The sequence below is a fragment of the Rattus norvegicus genome, chromosome 1, assembly GCF_036323735.1.
Source record: "Rattus norvegicus strain BN/NHsdMcwi chromosome 1, GRCr8, whole genome shotgun sequence".
Taxonomy (NCBI): Eukaryota; Metazoa; Chordata; class Mammalia; order Rodentia; family Muridae; genus Rattus; species Rattus norvegicus.
In genome coordinates, this window is record NC_086019.1 from 192,438,503 (window position 1) to 192,459,943 (window position 21,441).

General features: G+C 37.3%; 1 protein-coding gene across 10 annotated transcripts in view; it reads right to left on the reverse strand.

The window, feature by feature from the left end:
* Positions 1-291: 291 nt before the first annotated feature.
* The window catches only part of Tial1 (Tia1 cytotoxic granule-associated RNA binding protein-like 1), a 36,727-nt gene continuing 15,577 nt past the window's right edge, over positions 292-21,441 (reverse strand). For 2 of the 10 annotated variants that reach the window (XM_039083035.2, XM_006230310.5), the window contains exons 2-12: positions 16,498-16,594; positions 9,688-9,786; positions 9,400-9,454; positions 9,176-9,263; positions 7,250-7,325; positions 6,159-6,267; positions 5,328-5,423; positions 5,133-5,217; positions 4,797-4,920; positions 4,321-4,460; positions 292-3,137 (exon numbers count right to left, since the gene is read on the reverse strand). In XM_039083035.2, the coding sequence (XP_038938963.1) occupies positions 3,011-3,137; positions 4,321-4,460; positions 4,797-4,920; positions 5,133-5,217; positions 5,328-5,423; positions 6,159-6,267; positions 7,250-7,325; positions 9,176-9,263; positions 9,400-9,454; positions 9,688-9,786; positions 16,498-16,509 (1,011 nt within the window). In that variant the 5' untranslated portion in view covers positions 16,510-16,594 and the 3' untranslated portion in view covers positions 292-3,010. Of the gene's footprint in view, positions 3,138-4,320; positions 4,921-5,132; positions 5,218-5,327; positions 5,424-6,158; positions 6,268-7,249; positions 7,326-7,783; positions 7,852-8,091; positions 8,161-9,175; positions 9,264-9,399; positions 9,455-9,687; positions 9,838-16,247; positions 16,272-16,497; positions 16,595-20,534; positions 20,554-21,441 lie in introns of those variants that run through there. The other 8 variants (XM_063267805.1, XM_063267806.1, XM_063267812.1 and 5 more) reach the window with 8 other exon arrangements.

Here is a 21,441-nt window from a genome sequence, read left to right on the forward strand (position 1 = left end):
TCAGTGTGCACGGAAGTCAGGAGTCAGTTGTCAACCTCTACCACATGGTTTCCTGGGTACAGGACTCAAGTTCAGGTGTGGCAGCAAATGCCTTTGCCCACTGAGTCATCTTACTGACCTGTGGGTACAAATCCTGTCCCTCCATGTTCAGAACTTGAACCTTATTTAACACAGAGAACCCCAGTCCTGAAGCTACAGGTATGTCTTATCCTTCCTCCCTGATAAAGCCAAACTGCCTCTTCCATGCTGACGGGAACAGTTACACAATGAACAACAATGAGAAAAAGCCACTTACATAGACTCGTCTTTATTGAAAGACTTCAACTGTGGTTTACAGCTTTGGCTTTAGTTGGCCTCTCACTGCCGGCAAACATAAAGATCAGACGGACTGGCACCGAGGAAATGCTAGTAGAAAAGGGTTCAAGCACAGACGATGGCAGGCAGAAACACAGCAAGATAAATCTCAAGAAACTATGAAGAGACACTTCCTTGCATGCCAAAGAGTCTCTCTGCTGTTCTTGACGAACACAGGAAAGAAAAGGCAACAGCTCTTAGGCTTAAAGTGGACGGTCGAGGGCACAGACTCCTCACATGTGCACTGTGAGACGGTCAAGGGCACAGACTCACATGTGCTGCACAGACCTGCTTTCACTTGCATGTGCCCCTTTCCATCTTAAAACTATCTGCTGCGAAAAACTGTGACTGACTTACCAAGAAAAGTTTTATCATCCAAATTAAGACAAAAGATGTCAGCCACATGCTTACTATGACAATGTAACTAGTCTGGATAACTTTATTAACTCAGAATATAAAACAGAAAAGACTACAGCTAAAGTTAGCCAGTAGTTATCTCGATAAGCCACTTAATTTACTGGCAGAGGGAAAAAAAGGGAAATTGAAATTTTAATTTAATAAGCTTTTATCAGTTTATCAACTTAAAGTCTTTAGGTTGTTCGAGTTTCACCAAGTTTAATGAAAATTTTAACTCAAGGGCAGAATATAGCTTGTTTTCTTATAAAGTATAAAATAATTTTCCAAAAACATTCCCCAAAGGTATGACCAAAAAAACCCCAGGGGTATATTTAGTCACTAACACAGGGTAGTTGTGAGTTAAAAAACAAAACAAAACAAAACCATGAAGGTACATAAAAATTTTGGCTCAAAAAAGAACTTCAGACTCTGTAAATTTTTATGCTGAACACATTTGGCTGTATTTCTAAGTGAAGGAGGGAATCAACACCAGAATCTTTGTGGTCACCAATATAAAAAACCACATCATCTTAATCTTTAGACATCAATGGCTTAGTGTGGACGCCAGGTGCGTGTTACCCATCTTACCTCAGAACGGTTAGAGTAGGGCTGTTTGCTCTTGTGCATACACAGGCCAACAGGTTTAACACACTATCAAACATTTGCACCCTCTAGCTGTCACAATTGAAACACATAGGATTTTATCTATTTCACATTCTCATTTTATAGAACTATGAGGCAGACTGTATCCACATAGACAGAAAGATGCTGTGAGAGCATGCCTGGAACGCCTGCATCTTCCCAAAGACTCAATTACAACTGCACACGTACAACTCAGGCCTATTCAGATCTGTCACCCACACACTCCCAAAGGGGGAAAAAAAACAAATTTGAAATAAAAGTCACAACTTTGTGAACAACTCAAATGGTTATAAGATTACAAACTGGTACATCAAGTTGTCTAAGTAAGATATTTTTAGCAATCTTGTTAAAAAAAATTCTTGGGCAAAATATACTGATTTTTAAAAACATCCCAAGATTCTTTAAAAAAAAAATTTGTGCTATACAACTTATAGGAACCCTGAAGTCACTTCACTGGGTTTTAATCAAGGTATGTACCAAATAATGCAAAACAAAACAAAATAAAACAAAAAAAGCAAACAAACAAACAAAAAAACAAACAAACAAAAAAAAAAGGGGGGGGAAAGAAGGGAGAAAAAAAAAAAGCCCAAATCTAACTTCCACTTACAATTTAGGATATACTAATGCATCAAAGATTTGTATGAAATTAAATTAAGGCTTCTTCTGTGTAGTCATTTGTGTCGTTCTCATTTTACACGGCTAAAGACGTCAGTGTCGACGCTGCTACTGAGTACTTGCACTCAGCGAGCATGTTACTTGTCACCTCGAATAATTACATCGCTGCTACTTCTATGTTGAAGCATGCTTTTGAAACACTGTAGTTATTCAATATTTACAATGTTTATCTTTTAAACTCCATGTAAAAACACAAGTATGACCGTCTGACTTTAATATAAACACCATACTTGGAATTATCCCCCAAAATGAAATGTAATATACATTTTTGATAACCAACACTTTTAAAGTTTTAAAAATATGTCTTATTGTGGACCACCAACAATCGCTCAAGGAACTCCTAAGATGCTGGTCCTTACTCAGGCTGCACACTTTCAGTCTGGCTTCGTTTCCTTTAACATAAGAGGATAAGGTATTTCTTCCACAGCGATCCCCACATCATGTACTTCTTCTGAAATCACACTTTTTTCCTGCTGACTTCTATGTGGTCCACCTCAGGGATGGGAGGGGAGTATCAGAATTCAGGACAGACTGATGTGATTCTCAGTTTTTCACGATACTCCCTTTTTTGCTCTTTTAAAAACACAGTGAGTTAAAATACTGAACAGCAAGATAAAAACGGAAGTGTCTAAGGATCAAAGTGTATTACCCATTTCTCCTATTATATCAAAATTTATAGTCAGAATTGTCTTTATTGACTTTATTTTAGTTTTTTGTACACAAAGAAAAATCATGTTCATATCCATCATGAACAAAAAAACTTAAAAAGGCAGAACTAGAAGACACGTGTCCTTCACCAAGCAAAGCTGTGCTAAAGGATCCAAACATTTCAATTTTTAAAATAAATATTTTCATTCCCGATGTTTACTCTTCATGTCTTCAGAGTGTCACAGGAGCCTGCAGCCTGCGGTGGGTTACACTTGTGTTTAGAGTCCCAGCTCACTCACTGTGTTGGGAAACTTGCCATTCCATACCCAGCTTGGTTTGGAGGAGGTATGACAGGGGGCGGAGCTTGTCCTTGTGGAGGCTGAGCACCAAATCCACCCATCCAAGCAGCAGAAGGTGATTGACTTGGAAGAAAGGGGGAAAAATCTTCAGCAAACACAAGAAAAAGATAATCTATACAGCTATATAAACTCAGGCAGAGACTAGTCACAGAACACAGATCTACAACAAACAGAACACATGCAGAACACATACACTACCATTAAGTCTTAAAGTTCCTTTTCATTTGTTTTTACTTTGTTGCAGTGCTTGGGGATCAAGCCCAGGGCTTTCTTTACAGGATACACTGCCCTACAACCCAGCACTATCTCTTACGGTCATCACACCTTACCTCCAGTCTGCACGCTACCTGAAAGCTGTTGGTTTTTTGTTTTTTTTTTTTTTAAATAATGAGGCTAGGCATGATGGCACACACCTTTAATCCCAGCACTCGGGAGGCAGAAGCAGGTGGATCTTTTTGAGTTTGAGGCCAAACTGGTCTACATAATTACAGGCCAGCCAGGGCTTATACTGAGACCATCTTAAAAAGTGAACATCCAGGACAGCCAGGGTTACACAGAAAGACCCTGTCTCAAAAATAAAAATATAGTAACAGTAACAACAACAACAACAACAACAACAGAGTGAGGTTTACGTCTCCTATCTGTAATCCCTGTATCTGAAAGGTTGGGACAGGACTGCTACTATGAGTCTAAGTCTGAGGTTAGCCTGGGCTAACCAAGTGAGAGCTAGGCTACAGTGAAAAACACCGTCTTACAAAAATAAAAATAAATGACTTAGTAGGCAGTACTCTTGTTATAGCCCTTGACCTTTGTAGTATTCTCAATAAAACTGTGAAAATAGAGGTCTACTCAGCCTAGGAGAGAAAGCGAAGCAATGAATCCACTCTACCATCATCACAGAAAGCAAACTGCTGTCATATAACTTGTGAAGATGCCTTGTAGAGGCAAAATATAAAAATAAGTTTCTGAGCATATTCTAGACAAAGATCTTTTATACACACAAAATTAAATGAAAATGCCACTACGGATAAGTCAAATTCCACCAACTGCTTACAGAAAGGTCACACTGCACCTCCCCATCTCTGAAATTAAAAACATCACAAACCTGAGATTTGTTACTGTAACAGCTATAACCCAAATGCCTGAACATACAATCATTTCAAAAGACTCTCCCCTAGGAGAGCACAGCTTTCTCTTTTGCCAGAAACTCATCTGTTTCTACAATGGAAAAACCAAAACAACTCACTCTACTCCAAATCCTTGTTGGTTCCATGGCTGCCCATATACTCCATAGGGAGGTACTTGCCACCCATTTGCCATATACTGTCCGTACTGTTGTGGGTTTCCATACACTTGGCTCCATTGGCCCCACTGACTGTAGTCAACCTAGGAAAGAAGCAAATGACTGTTTTAGGGAACAAGAACAAAACACCGTATTTGAAGAAAGAGTGGGAGACAAGGAAGAGAAAAACTAAGTAAGCACCCTTATGTGAATAGGACTCTGTTATTTATCATTGTCTAAGTTTATTGGGGTGGTGACACCTGTGAAAAGAAAGTATTAAGATTCAGTTAATACCGCAAAACAATTTTGAAATAGCATTTTACACAATCAACTGAAAGCAGCTATACGCTTTATTTTACTGTTTATTTTACAATTTCCAAAGCTCCTATGTAGACATGTAAGATGGAAACCGCAAAAAGTGCTAAGAAAAATCGAATTACCTGTTGGAAGTTTTTAGTCATATCAGGAGATTCTTTACCCCAATAGCATTTAACCACATGTCCTTCGATTGTAGTACCGTTCACAGAAACAATAGCATGGGCTGCACTTTCATGAGTTGAAAATCTAGGAGGAGAAAACAGTGAGGTTTTGCCTTCAATCTTTAAGAATTTGGGCAAACAACATAGGAACACAATAACTGACACCTCTCAGTTGGCATTTTTCTCAAATTATATATTCTATAGGTAAACTGACACTTAGTAGGGATCTAATAATGTAAGTGAAAAGAATGAAGAGGATGCACGAGTACTAAATCTCTCTCTCAGCTTGAACGTTACCTGACAAACGAATACCCCTTCTCTGGAAAAACTCTTATCTCCATAATTTGTCCAAATGGTGAAAATGTTTGTCTCATAAGTTGATCTATACAAAGAAAAATACAACAAGAAAATATTTAAAGCTCATGCTACCCATGAAATTTATACTAACAGTGCTAAAATACCAAAAGAGAAGGTGGTGGGAACCAACCCTACCTGTCAGCCCCGAAGCGATCCCCCCACAGTACACAGTGCAGTTTTTTGGACTTGACTGGTTTACTACATCTTCAAATCTCAACTGCTTAGTGTTAGCTGTAAGAAGGAAAAATGAAATCTGATTGCTATACAGTATTATAAAACTACTTTTTGAGCTAAAGTTATAGCTAAATGGTAAAACATTTGCCTAGCACGTGCAAGGTCCCAGTTAAAACCCAGCACCACACATACAATCTTCTGTTCTTATATATAATTTTAAGTCTTTGTTTTTAGAGACAGGGGTCCTCTATGTAGTCCTGGCCATCATGGACCTATGTGGACTAGGCTGGCTCTGCCTCCATGTACTGGGACTAAAGGCATGCTCCGCCACTCCTGGCTGTATACTGTTAAGATAGAGCCCAGTGAGATGGAACACATTTTTTTCCTCCATATTATGACTTAACACGTTGGGGGTGGGGTCTCAAGTATCCCAGGCTAAGCTTGAACTCACTGTGACACTGAAGAGGACTCTGAACTTCTGTTTCTGCCTCCATTCCTCGGGAGCTAGAATTACAGGCATGAGCAACCACACCTGGTTTATATGATGCTAGGAATCAAACCCAGGGGCCTCATGCATCTGAGGCAAGCACAAGAACTTCTGCCAACTCAGCCTTAGCCTTAAATACAGATCTCATCTCTAAATAAACCAGTTGGTTCTCCATTTATATCTAAAGCTCCTATAATGAAATTCAAGGTTAGGTCTTACACTAATTTAAGTACAGGAAATTAAGACACAATGCTGCATGGTGTGATCATAATCTATACCTGCGTACATATGGAGATGTAACTTACTTTCTTGTGTACTTTTAGGGGCAGGTGGTTTACGTGTGGCCCAATTGGTTCTGATTTGTCGACCTCCCAACCACTGACCCCCCATATGCACAATTGCATTCTCTGCATCCTATGGAGAAAAAGAAAACATTTTAAAAAGGGCAATCAGAAGCAAAGGGGAAACCTTCCCAAGACCTAGTAAGACAAATGAAAGCTGGCACTGCTGTGCCCAACACATGCCACCATCTGGGGCCCACTAAGACAGTAACAATGTGTCACCAATAAACAACCTAAACCATAAAAGCTGATTTTTACTGAATGGGTTTCAAAATACTAATATAACACATAAGTTCAAGAATTATATTACAATTAACATAAGGGGAAAAAGATAATTGCATTGATCACCCAAAAATCATTTTTCTCAAATACACACAAATGTGTCAAAAAAAAAAATCAAAAAAAAAAAAAAACAAAAAAAACCAAAAAACAAAAAACAAAAAATAGGCATCTCACAAAATCACTTCAAAGTACCTTAATTTTTATGGCTGCTTTGCAATGTAACATTTACTGAAGAAAATGTAAAAAGAGGCTAACATATATACATAACTACTCTAACAATATTCACTGTAAAAATATAGTTTTGGTGAAATGATTAAAATCGACTTTCCTGGTTAAAACTGAACATAATTCTCATAACTGGTTTGCCTCTACTAGTCTCAGGTTTTACCTCTACCTCACTCCGCCTTCGACAATGCACACTGTGGTTAGTAATTGTCCTTCACTATGTTAGTACCCTAGCCTTTTCCATGTACGTTCACGTTAATGAAAGAATGAATTATTTTCCACTACTAATATATGCTGAAAAAAATGATAGAAGATTTATATTTCTTTTTTTTTTTTTTTTTTTTGGTTCTTTTTTTTTCGGAGCTGGGGACCGAACCCAGGGCCTTGTGCTTCCTAGGCAAGCGCTCTACCACTGAGCTAAATCCCCAACCCCAAAGATTTATATTTCTAAGTAAACTTTTAGCACTTTAAGTTTCAATCATTAATTTTAATGAAGCAACTAAATCCAGAACGGAAGATTTTTAATTAAGTTAACTGAAAGGACATACCAGTTTGTTATAAAAAGATACAAAACCATAGCCTTTGGACTTTCCAGTTGCCATATCTTTAACTACCCGGGCATCCCTGTGAAAAGAAGCACAGCTAAATGAGGGAAGTAAAAGTCACCCTCCAAATAAAAACTAAAAGGAACCACACACACTGTATTGTGAGCATTTTAAAAATAAACTCCAGTTAGCCCTAATTAACTACAGCCATTCCTGAACTCTCCCTAATGCTTCTTTACCTGTTAGAAAAAAGCAGTAGGACAAAAACATGTAATAAACATGCAACCTAACCACATAGCCTGTGCTTTCTAACTAGACACTCAAATCTCAAGATTAATAGAAGCAACAACGTCCTTCTCTAATATTCTATTTGCTAGTGTCCTCTAAGATTTACTGATTCTATAAATTACTGTAACAATGCTAACTACTTTACCATGCAATATCTAAATAGTTAAATGTCTTCTGCCTAGTGATACAAAATATATGAAATATTAAAAAATTGAAAAAGAGGAAAAAATAGGAATTAAAAAGGCATACATGGCCTGTTAACAGATTTCTTTATTTTTCTTGGTCAATTCTCTATCATCATTTTGGAGTTTGGGCAGCTGTAAATTTTGAAAAATTGACATTTTCAGAAATTTAAGAAAGGAGAATAAAAAACTAACAACAACGCTAAGCACACCAGTACGAAAACAACAAATTTACACAGAAATTTTAGTGAGTAAGTTAAAATGATTGGAAATATAGAACTCCACTGAATATAGAATGTTAAAATGTAAATACTAAAATATGTATATATAAATAATGTATAATAAGAATAAATAGAAATGAGAAAAAAAATCTACAACTGAGTTCCAGTGTGCACAGTTCCTTGCAGTTAGCCTTCAAGATCCTGTCCATTCTTATGAGCAATTCTGCAAAATAACCAGAATGCTATTACTTTTAATTGTGACTTGGACTGTAGAAAAACTGCAGGTCTCAGGTATAAATAAAGATCAAAAACAGCAACCTGTATCATTTTACACTGACTTTACAACAGCACTACTTACCACATTTAGATTAAAAAGCAAAGCAAATATCAAAATAGAAAATTAAGAATTAAATCTTTCTTACAAATAAGTTAAATCTATAGAACAACAAGTTATATGTTAATAGAAAAGTTGTTGTTCTTAAAACATTTCTGTAGTCATACATTTACTTTAAACCAACAAATATATAACCAATTCATTTTAATCAAAATTATGACATTTTATAGAACTTGCAACCACCTTTACTTTTCCAATATATTTAGTCAAATAACAAAATTTGAGCATATATTTTTAAAAATCAACCCATATTTGTCCCCTCACTAGCAAAATCAAATATCACTATCAAAAGTCAATTTAATCTCATACTTATTATCTAGACACGAAAACATTTTAATATTGTAATGGTATTACGTTTTCTCAAAGCTAAATATCAAAATACACTTATCATTATATTTAAACATGGACATTTCCAATTTAACCATAAATACAAGGATTTGTCTAGATTCCCCCTCCCTTAAAAACTCCTTCGATTAAAGTTTAATACACAATAAAGATCACATTTAGTTTTCATTAACCCAATACTCTAATCATCATTATTTGAAAACATTTGACAGAGAGCTAGAAGTTTTACCATCTAAATATTTGCTTTAAATGTAACAAACAGAATCACTTAAAAATTTTAAACATATCATACACAAGGTTATCTGAAAACAAGACCCCAAACATTGAAATGACATCAACATTTGCAACAACATCTACTCAAAAAACAAAACAAATCAAAAGAAGAAAAGTAAAGACCAAAGAAAAACACACTAACTAGAGAAAGAAAACCTTGATCCTAATACATGTTAATACAGTTTTGCCTATCACTACTGAGTCTGATACTAATTATGATACTTACGATATTTTACCAAAGGGGGCAAATGCTGACTTGATATCTTCTGTTGTAATTTCTGGACTCAAATCCCCAACAAACACATGGAAGTGATCTGAAATCAAAGCATTTGGTAATCAAATACTTAAGAAGACAGGCAACACTAAAGGAGGAAAAAAAACCTCAGGTAAGCTGGTAATGCTGCCAGGACAACGTCACGCTCCACAGTAAAGTGCAGCAGGAGTACTTACTGGAAGTGTCTTTTTTCTGGCTACTTGGTGTTGTTGCCCAGTTTACTTTGACCTCCTAAAAACAAACATTATATTTAATACAATTATTAGGCACGTCATTATGAACTGTTAACACTTACCACTTAATAAATCATCTACCAAGTTGAATTATTTGTGCAAAGGCACTAGGCTGAATAGAGACCACCCAGTTGCCGACTGTCTATTTTAATCTTGCTAAGAAAGAATGCAGTCTGATTTAACATGCAAACATATACACATTCACTGGATGTCATCATCCCATTATCTTACCTTTCCCAAAATTTTTCTCCCATTCATAGCAGCTAATGCAGCAGCTGCATCTCTGTGTTCATAAAATTCCACAAAGCAATATGGGTCATTGCTTGTATGCTGCAAAACAGAAAATCCAACAGAAGAGTTGACCCTTCTGCTATCGGGTTGCTGAGAAGAAAATCCAGGAAAAAACATTACTGACAGCTAGGAATGCACAAGGTGAGATTCCATAAGTCTATGAAAGCCTAACACTTAAGACTTAAGCTGAGCCTCAGAATACTGTTGTATTCAAGCAGAGCCATACAAACAGTAGTAAAGAATCATGGCTCTGAGTATTAAATCAGAATCCAGAAGACTGGGGAAGTAAGTCTCATAAGAGAGAACCCCTACCTCAGATTTGGTGAAGACTGCTCACCATCACTGCTCTTTCCTTCCAACTATTACTATAGTTATTAGTATCAGGGGTCTTTTTCACAACAGAAACCCCACTTCCTGTCCTCGAACTCATTATGTAAACCAGACTGGCCTCAGATTCAGAGATCCGCCTGCCTCGGCCTCCCAAGTGCTGCCATTAAAGGCACACGCCATGACCACTCAGTTCCAACATTATTTTAAAAATTTGATTTCTACTTGTGTTTTACAATCCTTCATATACTATATTTCAGGCTTATAAGAAAAAAAATATAGAAAAATGTAGCCAGGCATGGTGGCACCCACCTTTAATCCTAACCCTTGGGAGGCAGAGGCAGGCAGATCTGTGACCAGGCCAGCATGGTCTATATAGTTTCAGGACAGCCAAGGCTAGAGAGACCTTGCCTCAAAAAACAAACAAACAAAATATATAGAAATGAGTCCATTTTACCTCTGATCAAACCTAGAGTGGTGAGTACTACCAAGTTAAAGCATTTTGTATTGTTAACCAGACTGATATAAAGTGGTCCTTTACTAAAAGAGGAAGAAATAAAGAAATAAAATGGAAAAATTCTTGTAACTAGTTAATAAAATGAATCCTCCATCTTTCAAACAGGCTTGATAGCTAGGCATGATTATACACACATGTAACCTTAGCATTTGGGAAGCAGAGGCAGGAGAATCAGAAGACTAAGCTGAAAGCCAACATGACCTCATATGTGCACACACACGAAAGACACACCATTAAAAAGAGCTAGCGGAGAGTATAAAGACACTTCGGATTTGTCTCTCAGCACATATGCTAGTGATGTAGAATGCAACTGTGGAAATGTGCATATCCTAGCACATGCTGGTACAGCTCAGTGGCAGAGCAATTGTCTAGCATGTGTCAGGGAATGGGTTGCCACCTAGGATCTGAAAACCAAGTAACTAAATATTAAATAAACCCAGGACAAAGCTACAATTTCATATCATAAAGCACCAAGTTAAAAAAAAAAAAACAAAATAAGTTCATGAGTTGGCAAACACATAACTAATAAGGATGCTAAGGAAATTAGTGCTACCTAAAAAACTCTCATACAAAACCCTATTGTCATAGCCATAATTAAGACTAAAGAAAGAAGCAGAGAAAGGAAATAAGAGAAGACCCCAAATAAAGACACTCAATTGTTCCTATGTGAAAGAGTGAATATTTACCAGACACATTCACTGACAATGGGCAGACAGACCACAAAAAAATAAAACAATTGGACCAATCTTGGAGCATATATTTAACCCCTGCAGGCAGGGGCAAGTGGATCTCAAAGTTTAATTTTGAAGCCAGCCTAGTCTATATAGAAGTTCTAGGTCAGCTAGGGCTATATAGTAAGATCCTGTCTCATTTTAATACAATGATATATGAAACAGTCCTACAGATTTTAGGAAACTAGTGTATTTATGCAGAGTAATACCAATTTCTTCTAAACAGAGTAGGCCAGCTCCTGTATGTTCCTGTAAATACTTTCATACTCTGTGTACATGTGTTGTATACAGTGGCTCTCCTATCTGTGGGAACGTGTTTTAAGACCCTAACAGATGCCTGAAATCTATGATAGCATTAAGTCCTCTTAATACTATTTTTCTACTATAGGAATAATGCCTATTCCATCTTTTGTTTGTTTTGAGACAAATACCACATGGCTCTGACTGGCCCACCTTCACAACACACTGCAGCCTGCACATGCTAAGTGGAAATTTAGGTGCAACAGGAAAACAGGTTCATTTTTTTCACTTTTTACACCTCCACAGTAGATTTGCTCCTACTGCTGATATTCACAAACTCAGCATGTAATTTTCTTTACTTAGTAATTTCAGAATTTTTACCTTTTCATTTAAAGAAAGTACTTCAGAACTTATCTTTGGGATTTCTGTTTGTCAGAATTACTTCACACCGGAGTCATCATTAAGTACAAGTGACTGGAACATGGGTACTACATAGATTCTCCATAGTCATCTGAAGACAGTTACTAAGTGACTAATGGGTGGGTGGCATGCATAATCTGAGTACGTTAGACACAAATCCTTTGTGTCTCCTTCTGGAAACGAAAAGATTTCATCCCACCACTGAGATCTGTAATTCAAAACTTTTGAATTGGGATGGACATGGTGGCACCTGCCTTTAATTCCAGCATTCAGGATGCAGAAGGAGGTGGATCTATGCTAGTTTGAGGTCAGTCTGGTTCACACAGCAAGCGCCACAACAGCCAGGGACCTTGTTTTTTATGGTTTTTAGGTAGCACTAATTTCCTTAGCATCCTTATTAGTTATGCATTTGCCAACTCATGAATAATTTTTTTGTTTTTGTTTGGTTTTTTAACAAAAATCAAAAACCAAACTTATAAACTGTTTTCTTGTGAAATTTTCCATTTCCATTTATATCTTGAACTGAAGATGATCTCAGGTAAAATATTCACATCCCATTATTTGATCCATGTTTAAAACACATCTATCAGATGTTAGAATTTTTAATGTCTTAAAATTAGAGATATGTACAAAGTGCATACCATTATACTGTAAAAACTAGAGTCCATGACAGTAGCTAATGTAAGAAAAATCAAAGCAGGTGGATGTGGTTGACCAGACCTACAGCCTCAACACTCAGGAATGTCACCACTTGTTGAAGGACAGCATGGTAAGTTTTACTGCTATACTGCAAGACCCGCCTCAACAATACAGACCAAATAAAAAGAAGTCATAAAACAAAAACCAAGACTGTTTTGTTTTGTTTTTCAAGACAAGGTTTCTGGGTATAGGTCTGGCTGCCCTGGAACTCGCTCTGTAGATCATGCTGACCTTGAACTCCACCTGCCTCTGCCTCTCAAGTGCTGGGATTAAAGGTGTGCACTACCACTGCCCAGCTACTCAGGATTCTTTATATAACAAAATCAAATTTGCAAAAAGAAATTGTCTAGATGTGAGATATTCCTTCCTAGAGTCTATGTCCTTTAGAAACTTCCTACCTAGATCACTGCCAAGCAATACTCTACCAATCAGTTGAGTCCTTACCTTACTTAGTCTGGTCACCATACTGACTGGATGACATAAATGTCAAAAAAGATATATAAGAGATTTTAAACTATCTACAGGTTCAAATCTAGGAATTACATGATTAAGTAGTAAAGAGTTCTCACTCATCAAATGTCTGTATACACAGAGATTTTTTAAAAATATTTATCAGGTGACTCCTTTCTCCATCCTCTGCATTCCTTTAGTCATTCAGAGCCACTAGCATCACGCTGATCCAGACACTGAAACTGCATGCTAACTCACCAGTGCCCTCTCTGCTACCTGATCTCTCTTCTGTTCTTCCACACAATTCACAGTAACTTCCCTCCTGTAAATGGTTTCTTCTGTTGGTGCCCCCACTTCCTCACTGGAGGCTGCTTCACAAGGTCTGTCACTCCACGGTAACTCTGTCTGGGACTCCTGAATACTTAGTTGTTGCAAGCCTCATACCTCAAGCTCTCACCTTTTCTAAGTGATCTTACCTAGTCCCAGGGACTAAAAAATTACTGTATCCTTCAGCACTGTTCTCTCTGCAATTCCAAACTTACTTATTCTACTGCCAAATAAAACCTCCATTTGTATAGCCAAAGTGTATCTTAAATTTAACACTGCCAAAACAAAATTCTTGATTGCCACCACTCCCCCATCCATCCTGTGCCTTTCTCAGTCATTCCCATTTTAGCAAGACGCATGTTCACTCCCACATGATTGCACTGACAGAATCTTAAGTCTCCCGATTCCTATAACATTCTAATCCTATTGTTCCTACTTCCAAAATCAAAACTCTCGATGTACACACTATACTGCCTTTCTTCACTACTCCTCTAACACCCAGAAATCTATCATCTCTTATACAGACAAGCAGAATAAACCCACCTGGTTTTTCTCCTGCTCTTCAATCCTACAATCCTCTACAAATTATTTGCCACAGAGAATGATCTTTAAACATACAAATTAGACTCTGTATTCCCTGTGCCTAAACCTCTCCAATGACCTGGCATTACAATCTCAACCCTGTCCTGGCCCATCCTGCCCTGTGATTCTGATTCCTGCTGCCTTACTAGACTCTCCCCACCATTGACTCCAGTCACCCTCTTTACCAGGGTTTTACTGTTTGCTTTCCTCTGCTCCAGTCTTTAGCACAAATGACACCATCTTGATATTCCTGCCTAGACACCTTCTACGTGTCCTCTGCCTCATCCCCCACCCAGTCATCACAGAACACTTACTCTCTCCATGGCTCTTCTCTCTATTCATCTGAACTTCCCTTGCTTTCCCACTGTGTTCACAGTGCCTTCAATAGTGCTCATGAAAAGTATTTTTATTAATGAAAGAATGTAGACTCAAAGTTAGAAATGAAAGAAGGAAAAATATACACAACAGAATGTAAGTGTCATCAATTAAGAGATTAAAAAGGCCAATGCTCTTTACAGATTCTTCTAGAGTTCCCCATTTTAGGCTAAAACACCAGGACATGGTTCCTTAGAAACCAGTACAGTTTCAGCCCTTCCAAATACTCGTCTCATTACCTACTGGCATTTCTAGGTCTAATTCCATTTCAAACTCCAGCTGTACATCTACTGAATACAACTGTAACTCACTGGCCTCTCTTTTTCACAGGCACTCTTACACCGCAGGCTCCATTGACACTCTTCTCTTCACAGATCGTCTTCCTCAGACTTCACTGCAGAAGTGTCTGTTATGCTTTGGGTTTCAGCTCTGACTCCCAGTAGAAACTTCCCATTACCCGCCACCACAACAGATATTCTCCTGAAGTTCCCACAGCACTTTAACCTAAGCAATCTCTAGCTTTCTATTCTATATCCTATGTGAGTGTTGACTTTAGTCTCCTGCCAGTCCTAAAATCAGGACAGGAAAGAAGTCTTTTATTATTCACCAATGGATTCTTTTTTTTTTTTTTTTTTTTTGGTTCTTTTTTTCGGAGCTGGGGATCGAACCCAGGGCCTTGCGCTTCCTAGGTAAGTGCTCTACCACTGAGCTAAATCCCCAGCCCCTCACCAATGGATTCTTAACACTTACCATAGTATCTTGTATAAAGAAAGTCAAAAGAAAATTTAGTAAAGAAGAAAGGAAGAAAAGAGTAACTGATACATGAGTCACTGGCACAACAAGAGTCTTAACTGAGAAAAGTAAAATTTTTTCTTTGAAAATAAGACAAAATTTAGATTTTATTTTGGTGCTATGGGTTGAACCCAGGGCCTTGCATATCATGAATACATGCTGCTCTACCAATGAGCTATAACTCTAGAGGAAATAAAATTATTATAATGGTTTAAATTCCTATCTGTAAAGTTGTTCATGCTTTAGTATTTTCTAAAGTACTTAAGATGTTCACTGTTCCCACTGTGTCCACAATAACCAAAGGCTGACTTCAAAACATACCAAACCTTGAACTTGAAATGTACACAGACTTTTCAGCCACAGCAGCCATCTTCCAGTAACTCGCCAAAATGACAAACACAAAAGGAAAGAGGAAAAGCACTCGGTCTATGTTCTCTAGGCCTTTTAGGAAACATGGAGTTGTTCCTTTGGCCACAGACATGCAATCCACAAGAAGGGTGATATTGTAGTCACCAAGGGAATGGGCACTGTTCAAAAAGGAATGCCCCCTAAGTATTACAACGGCAAAACCAGAAGAGTATACAATGTCACTCAGCATGCTGTGGGCACCATTGTAACCTCTTAAGTTAAAGGCAAGATTCTGGCCAAGAGGATCAAATGTGCGGATTGAGCACATCAAGTACTCGAAGAGCAGAGACAGCTTCCTGAAGCGAGTGAAAGAGAACGATCAGAAGAAAAAGGAAGCCAAAGAGAAGGGTTCCTGGGTTCAGCTGAAGGGTCAGCCTGAGACACCCAGAGAAGCCCACTTTGTGAGGACTAATGGAAAGGAGCCTGAGCTGCTGGAGCATATGCCATATGGATTCATGGCCTAATGGACAAAAAGGAAATAAAGGACTGGGATGCAAAAAAAAAAAAAAAGAAAAGAAAAAGAAAAAAGAAACAAAAATATAGACTGAACTATCAGTATTTGCATTGGAGCATGTGAAATACCATCATCATCTGTCATCTTTCCCAGACAGACTGTTCACAAGCAGAATCACCTGAAGGTTTCTCCATCAGGACTGTGTAATATCAGAGCAGAGTCTTTGCCTTCTCACACCAGACTTTACTCCACACCTAGATTACTGGTCAAATCAACGGATTAAGTCAATGCCACAAGCAGGAATCTGTCCAACAGAATAATCTGAAGCTTAAATTAAAGTGGATTTTAGAATTGTGTTAACTCATTTATCGTGTAAAGATGCTCACTGTCAGGGTGACAGGTGGCGCATCTAGCCGGGAAGGTCTTACCTCTGTTATCATTTTACAGCTTTTACAGGGTCCGATCTGACTGAATAACTGAAGGATAAGGACTTCTGTCACATCTCTGGAGAGGTTACCTACGTATCTGAGAGAGAAAACAAAAACAAAACATCATCAGCAATGTTTCTCTAGCTACACTTGTAATATGTTACTTCAATTTGTCATCTTTTATTTCAAGTCCCTGTCTCAAATTTTTCCAGTCAAGCCTAGCCCCATGGTAACTATATTTTCTATTTCACAATAATTTACACCACAAATATGACAAATATTGATTTACTAAAACATCTTGATGAGGAACTAACACTAACAGTAGCTGTTAGTGGGCTCCTCGTAACACTGCCAACCAAAACAACTACATGAACAAAGAAGAGAGTGGGAGTTCAGTTTTGTTCTAGCAGAGCAGAGGGTAGGTGGGGCGAGGGAGCCAGGGTCTGCTCCACTTTTGGCTGTACATCTTCACTGCTTTGTTTAAGAAAAAGGAAATTGAATAACTTAAACTTCCTCATTAAAAAATGTATCAGGATCAACAAAAGATAATTTCATGAGGATAACAAAAGTTTAAGAAGAGTTCTTTAGAAATTCAAAGAAAAATTAAGATAAACTCCCAAAATAACTTTTGACTGAATATTTAAGTTTGAGGGTTTTTTTTTTCTCCTTAGTTAGCAACTGATTAAAAATGTTAACAAGAAAAAAGAAGGGGTTGGGGATTTAGTTCAGTGGTAGAGCGCTTGCCTAGCAAGCACAAGACCCTGGGTTCGGTCCCCAGCTCCGGAAAAAAAAGAAAAGAAAAAAGAAAAAAGAAAAATCACCGCCTTCCCCCCAAGAGATGACTACCCTGTCTTACACTATGTATGTGTTTAACTTATCTCAATAAATTGCCAGTCTTTCTGGTTCTCAGCAAACACCTTAAATGTACATTTGTCACAAACCACTTCATAAACCAAACCATTATTTGTAAAATGTGACACAGTTTCTTCTGGAATTGTAAAAGGACACCATTTTACTTTTCTAACCACAATACAACATCAGGAAACAGTGCTGAGACCAAAATTAGGCTTGCAACAGTTGCCATGTTAAATACATAAAAAGCTTTCAAATGAAAAATATTAAAAGGAAAAGGGCAAGAGAAAGCTATGGTTAAGGAAAACCTAAGAAGATTGGTTAAGAATGGGTAAGGAACTGGGGCTAGAAATGTGGCCCAGACATTAAGCGTGCCTGCTGTTCTTGAAGAGGACAGAGTTCAGTTCCCAGCACCTAAGTCTGGCAGCTCACAATGCCTACAACTCCAGTTCCAAGGGATCCAACACTCTCTTCTGGCCTCCTCCCATGCCTTTGTGCTCACATGTATGCACATATAATACACACAGACACAATCATACACACACAGACACACAGACACACAGACACACACACACACGTACAAATGGGAAAAAAAATAAGAAAATAGGCAGCAGCTTCCAAGTTAATTAAGAACTTCACAGTGAGGGATTGGGGATTTAGCTCAGTGGTAGAGCGCTTGCCTAGGAAGCGCAAGGCCCTGGGTTCGGTCCCCAGCTCCGAAAAAAAGAACCAAAAAAAAAAAAAAAAAAAAAAGCATAAAAAAAAAAAAAAGAACTTCACAGTGGTTACCAATAACCTCAGGGTACATGTTCTAAGGCTGAAACACAAGTCCTGTGCTACTGAAATAAAAGGACAAGCTAGAAGAAAACTGGTTTAGCTCTTGTACGCCATCTTTTCCTTATAATTTAAACGGAGCTGACCTACTGTAGGCCATGCAGTGATTTTTTTTCTTCTTTCCAGCATAGGCAAATAGTTAAAGGATTATGAATTAGCTATAAACACCTGCCTGTCCCTTTTCATTCATAGGGGCTTTATGAGCCTGTGACTATGGAATAACTTGCTTTTGTAAGAGACCCAGTATAAAGGAAAATGAGCAAGTAATCTTGATTTTCTAAATGATACATTCATCTAACCAGTCTCGTCTGGTCTGCTCATTTCTGGGAGAGGACACGGAATAAACAGTGATTTTTTTAATGTGAAGCTAGACAGTAACAAATATAAATGGAACATCATTTTACTATAGCAAAGTTTTGATGATTTAAACAGGTTTAAGTTTGGGTTAATGTTTTAAAACATTTAAGAGGAAAAAATGCATGTTACTTTTCACAGCTAAGTCACAATAAAAGCTATTTTTGTTTAACAAGACTTTCATTCTAAGTCAACCCATTTCTAATCAGTGAGGGAACTGCCAGATTCTAGAGGCACATTGATAGATATAATTGATTTCCCTATCTAGCACTGTCAGAGATCAAAACTGCTAACATTTAGGTTTAGAATGCCATGAAATATTTATAGAAAAGTCCAGTGCTGAGTTATCCTGTTTTTCCAAATACTCACTCAGATTTTAACTGCTAAAGAACAGCTAAGTTTTAAAGCTTACAGAGCTTTCCATAACAGAGGTCATTGTAATCTCTTATGATGAAAAGGACACAATTCAGTATATAATTTCACCTGCATTTATCTAAATTTTAAACTGACTTTTCTACTAAAGGTTCTGTAATTTATGTATATAATAGAAGCACAATTTTTACTTCTAAGCATACTGTAGTATACTGTGCTTTTTGCATTATCAAAATATAATCCATCCCAGAATAATTCTAACAAAGGTATTTAAGATAAGGTTCAAAATTGATCATAGTAAGCATCATGGGTAGCTTACTGGATTGATGTTTCTCTCCAAATAGTATTTTCTATACTTCACCTTCTGCTGCAGCTAAGAAGAATATTCTAAAGTTCCAAGTTTTTACATATGCAGTTTCTACCAGAAGAACATGTACAAAACAGCAGAATAGCTTGAGTTCTTATAGTAACAGAAAACACTTAGGAAATTCCAAAATCATTTTTAACTCAAGGAAAAATAAGGAAAACGCATACCTTACAGTCTACTTGTCTTCTAAGAACAGGAACTGTAGGAGCTGAAGCATTGATAACTGAAAATGATACCTTTATCCCTAACATTGGGTCTAATTGTCAATTGGAGACGAGAAAACTTGGCAGTTTCACAGCAGGCAGAAGTTCACATTGCCAATGAACTACTTCCTATGTCCAACTGGGCAGAAAGAAATTAAGAACACTGTGCCTTGCAGAAAGCTAATGACAGCTTTTCCACTGAATGTGCTCTCATTCTAAAAAGTAACCCCACCAAGGCTGAAATTACCAGTACTTTTATACAAAATACAGTGGGGCTACATTTCCATAAAAGTTCTTTTTCGATTATTCTTAACAAATTCCTATACAAAAGGAGACTTTCAACAATAGCCCTCAACAGCCCAAAGGACTACCCAAGTTGTCACTACTTCATTTTAGGAAGGCAGCAAAGTAGAAGGCACACTGATGTAGGGTAACTAACCTGACTAAGGACCCACACACTTTGGAGAAACAAACCGGATTGACTACAGCCACCATACACCTACGTCAGTGGTGTGGCCAAGGCTACGAGGGCTTAGACTGTTTTCTTCTGCTCTGTTCACACGTGTTCAGAACGCACTCTAAATCAATGGCTTATTTCCTTCTTTGTACTGAGTATCAAGGAAGAATAAATAGCCTTAACAGGTGGCATTGGTTTTATCCTAGATCCACAATTTCTAGGGCTTTAGTACACCAAACAGATGACTAAATTACAATTGACTGTTATAATTCAGTGTCACACTGTGGGTTCAGAAACCACAGATAAATCACTGCACTGCAAAGACACAACCCAAAGCTGAAGTGTGTCCTACAAGACTGGTCTACTTCCAACACCAGTATCTCATACTGTGACCTCATTGGTTGGTTTTTAAGATCACTAATACATAATAACCCCAAATAAATGTCAAATGGGAATGAAGAACACCAGAAAACAGACCTTTAAAGCAACTATATGATAAACAGGGTTTCAGACTCTATATCAAGACAATTCTATATCACTTTTAAATACCATCAAATAAATTAGTAATACTGTAGATAATGAATATTTAAAAACCTACCTAGGCTATAAACACCATATTGTTTTCTGAAGATAACCATATGTCTTAGCTTGTGTGTGTCTGCAGGAAGAAAACCTTACTAGTAACACACAGGCATTTTAAAGTAAACAAATTAAGATAAGCTTAATTTAGAGTACATTATTTAAAAACAGTAGCCACTTGAGAAATCTAATCCATAGATCACAATGCAAAATATAGACCCTTCATAAACAAAACCATACTCTGGTAAACATTTACTTTGATGTCAAGATTTTACATACACACACATGTATATACATATATGTGTGTGTGTATCTGTACATATATACATACATACATATACATATATAGATATAGATACACACACATAAACAAACTTCAGGAAGTATGACAATACCTATAATTTAAATCAATTAGAACTTTTAAAAACAAGACAACACTAATTTAACCAAAGAACAATTGTAAAATATTTGAGTACCTCTTATATGCCAATGAATGAACTAAGTGTAGGAAGGGTTAAGTCCTAGGAAGCTGTACAGTTCTTATATTTAAAAACAAAACAAAAACACCTCAACCTCCCATGGAGAAAAGTGGGAAAAGGAAGATATATAAACACATACTGACACACAGGAACAATAGAGCTTAAGATGTTTATTCACTCATCTGTTTACATCACAGTTTTAGGTAACCAAACACAGACAACTGAAATGTGTTTCAGAAAAAAAGACAAGAGATCTGAGATGATAAATGTATGAAACATTAATTTAGCTCTGGTCTAGAGGAAATCTGACAGTGGATGTAAAGACCATCACAGGAAAAGAAGAAACAGAAAAAGCATACTATGTAACAGACAGAAACAGTCGACCTCTTCTAAGGAATAAATAGATGCCGTTAATGAGCCATGAGAATTTACCAATTACCCAGCGGC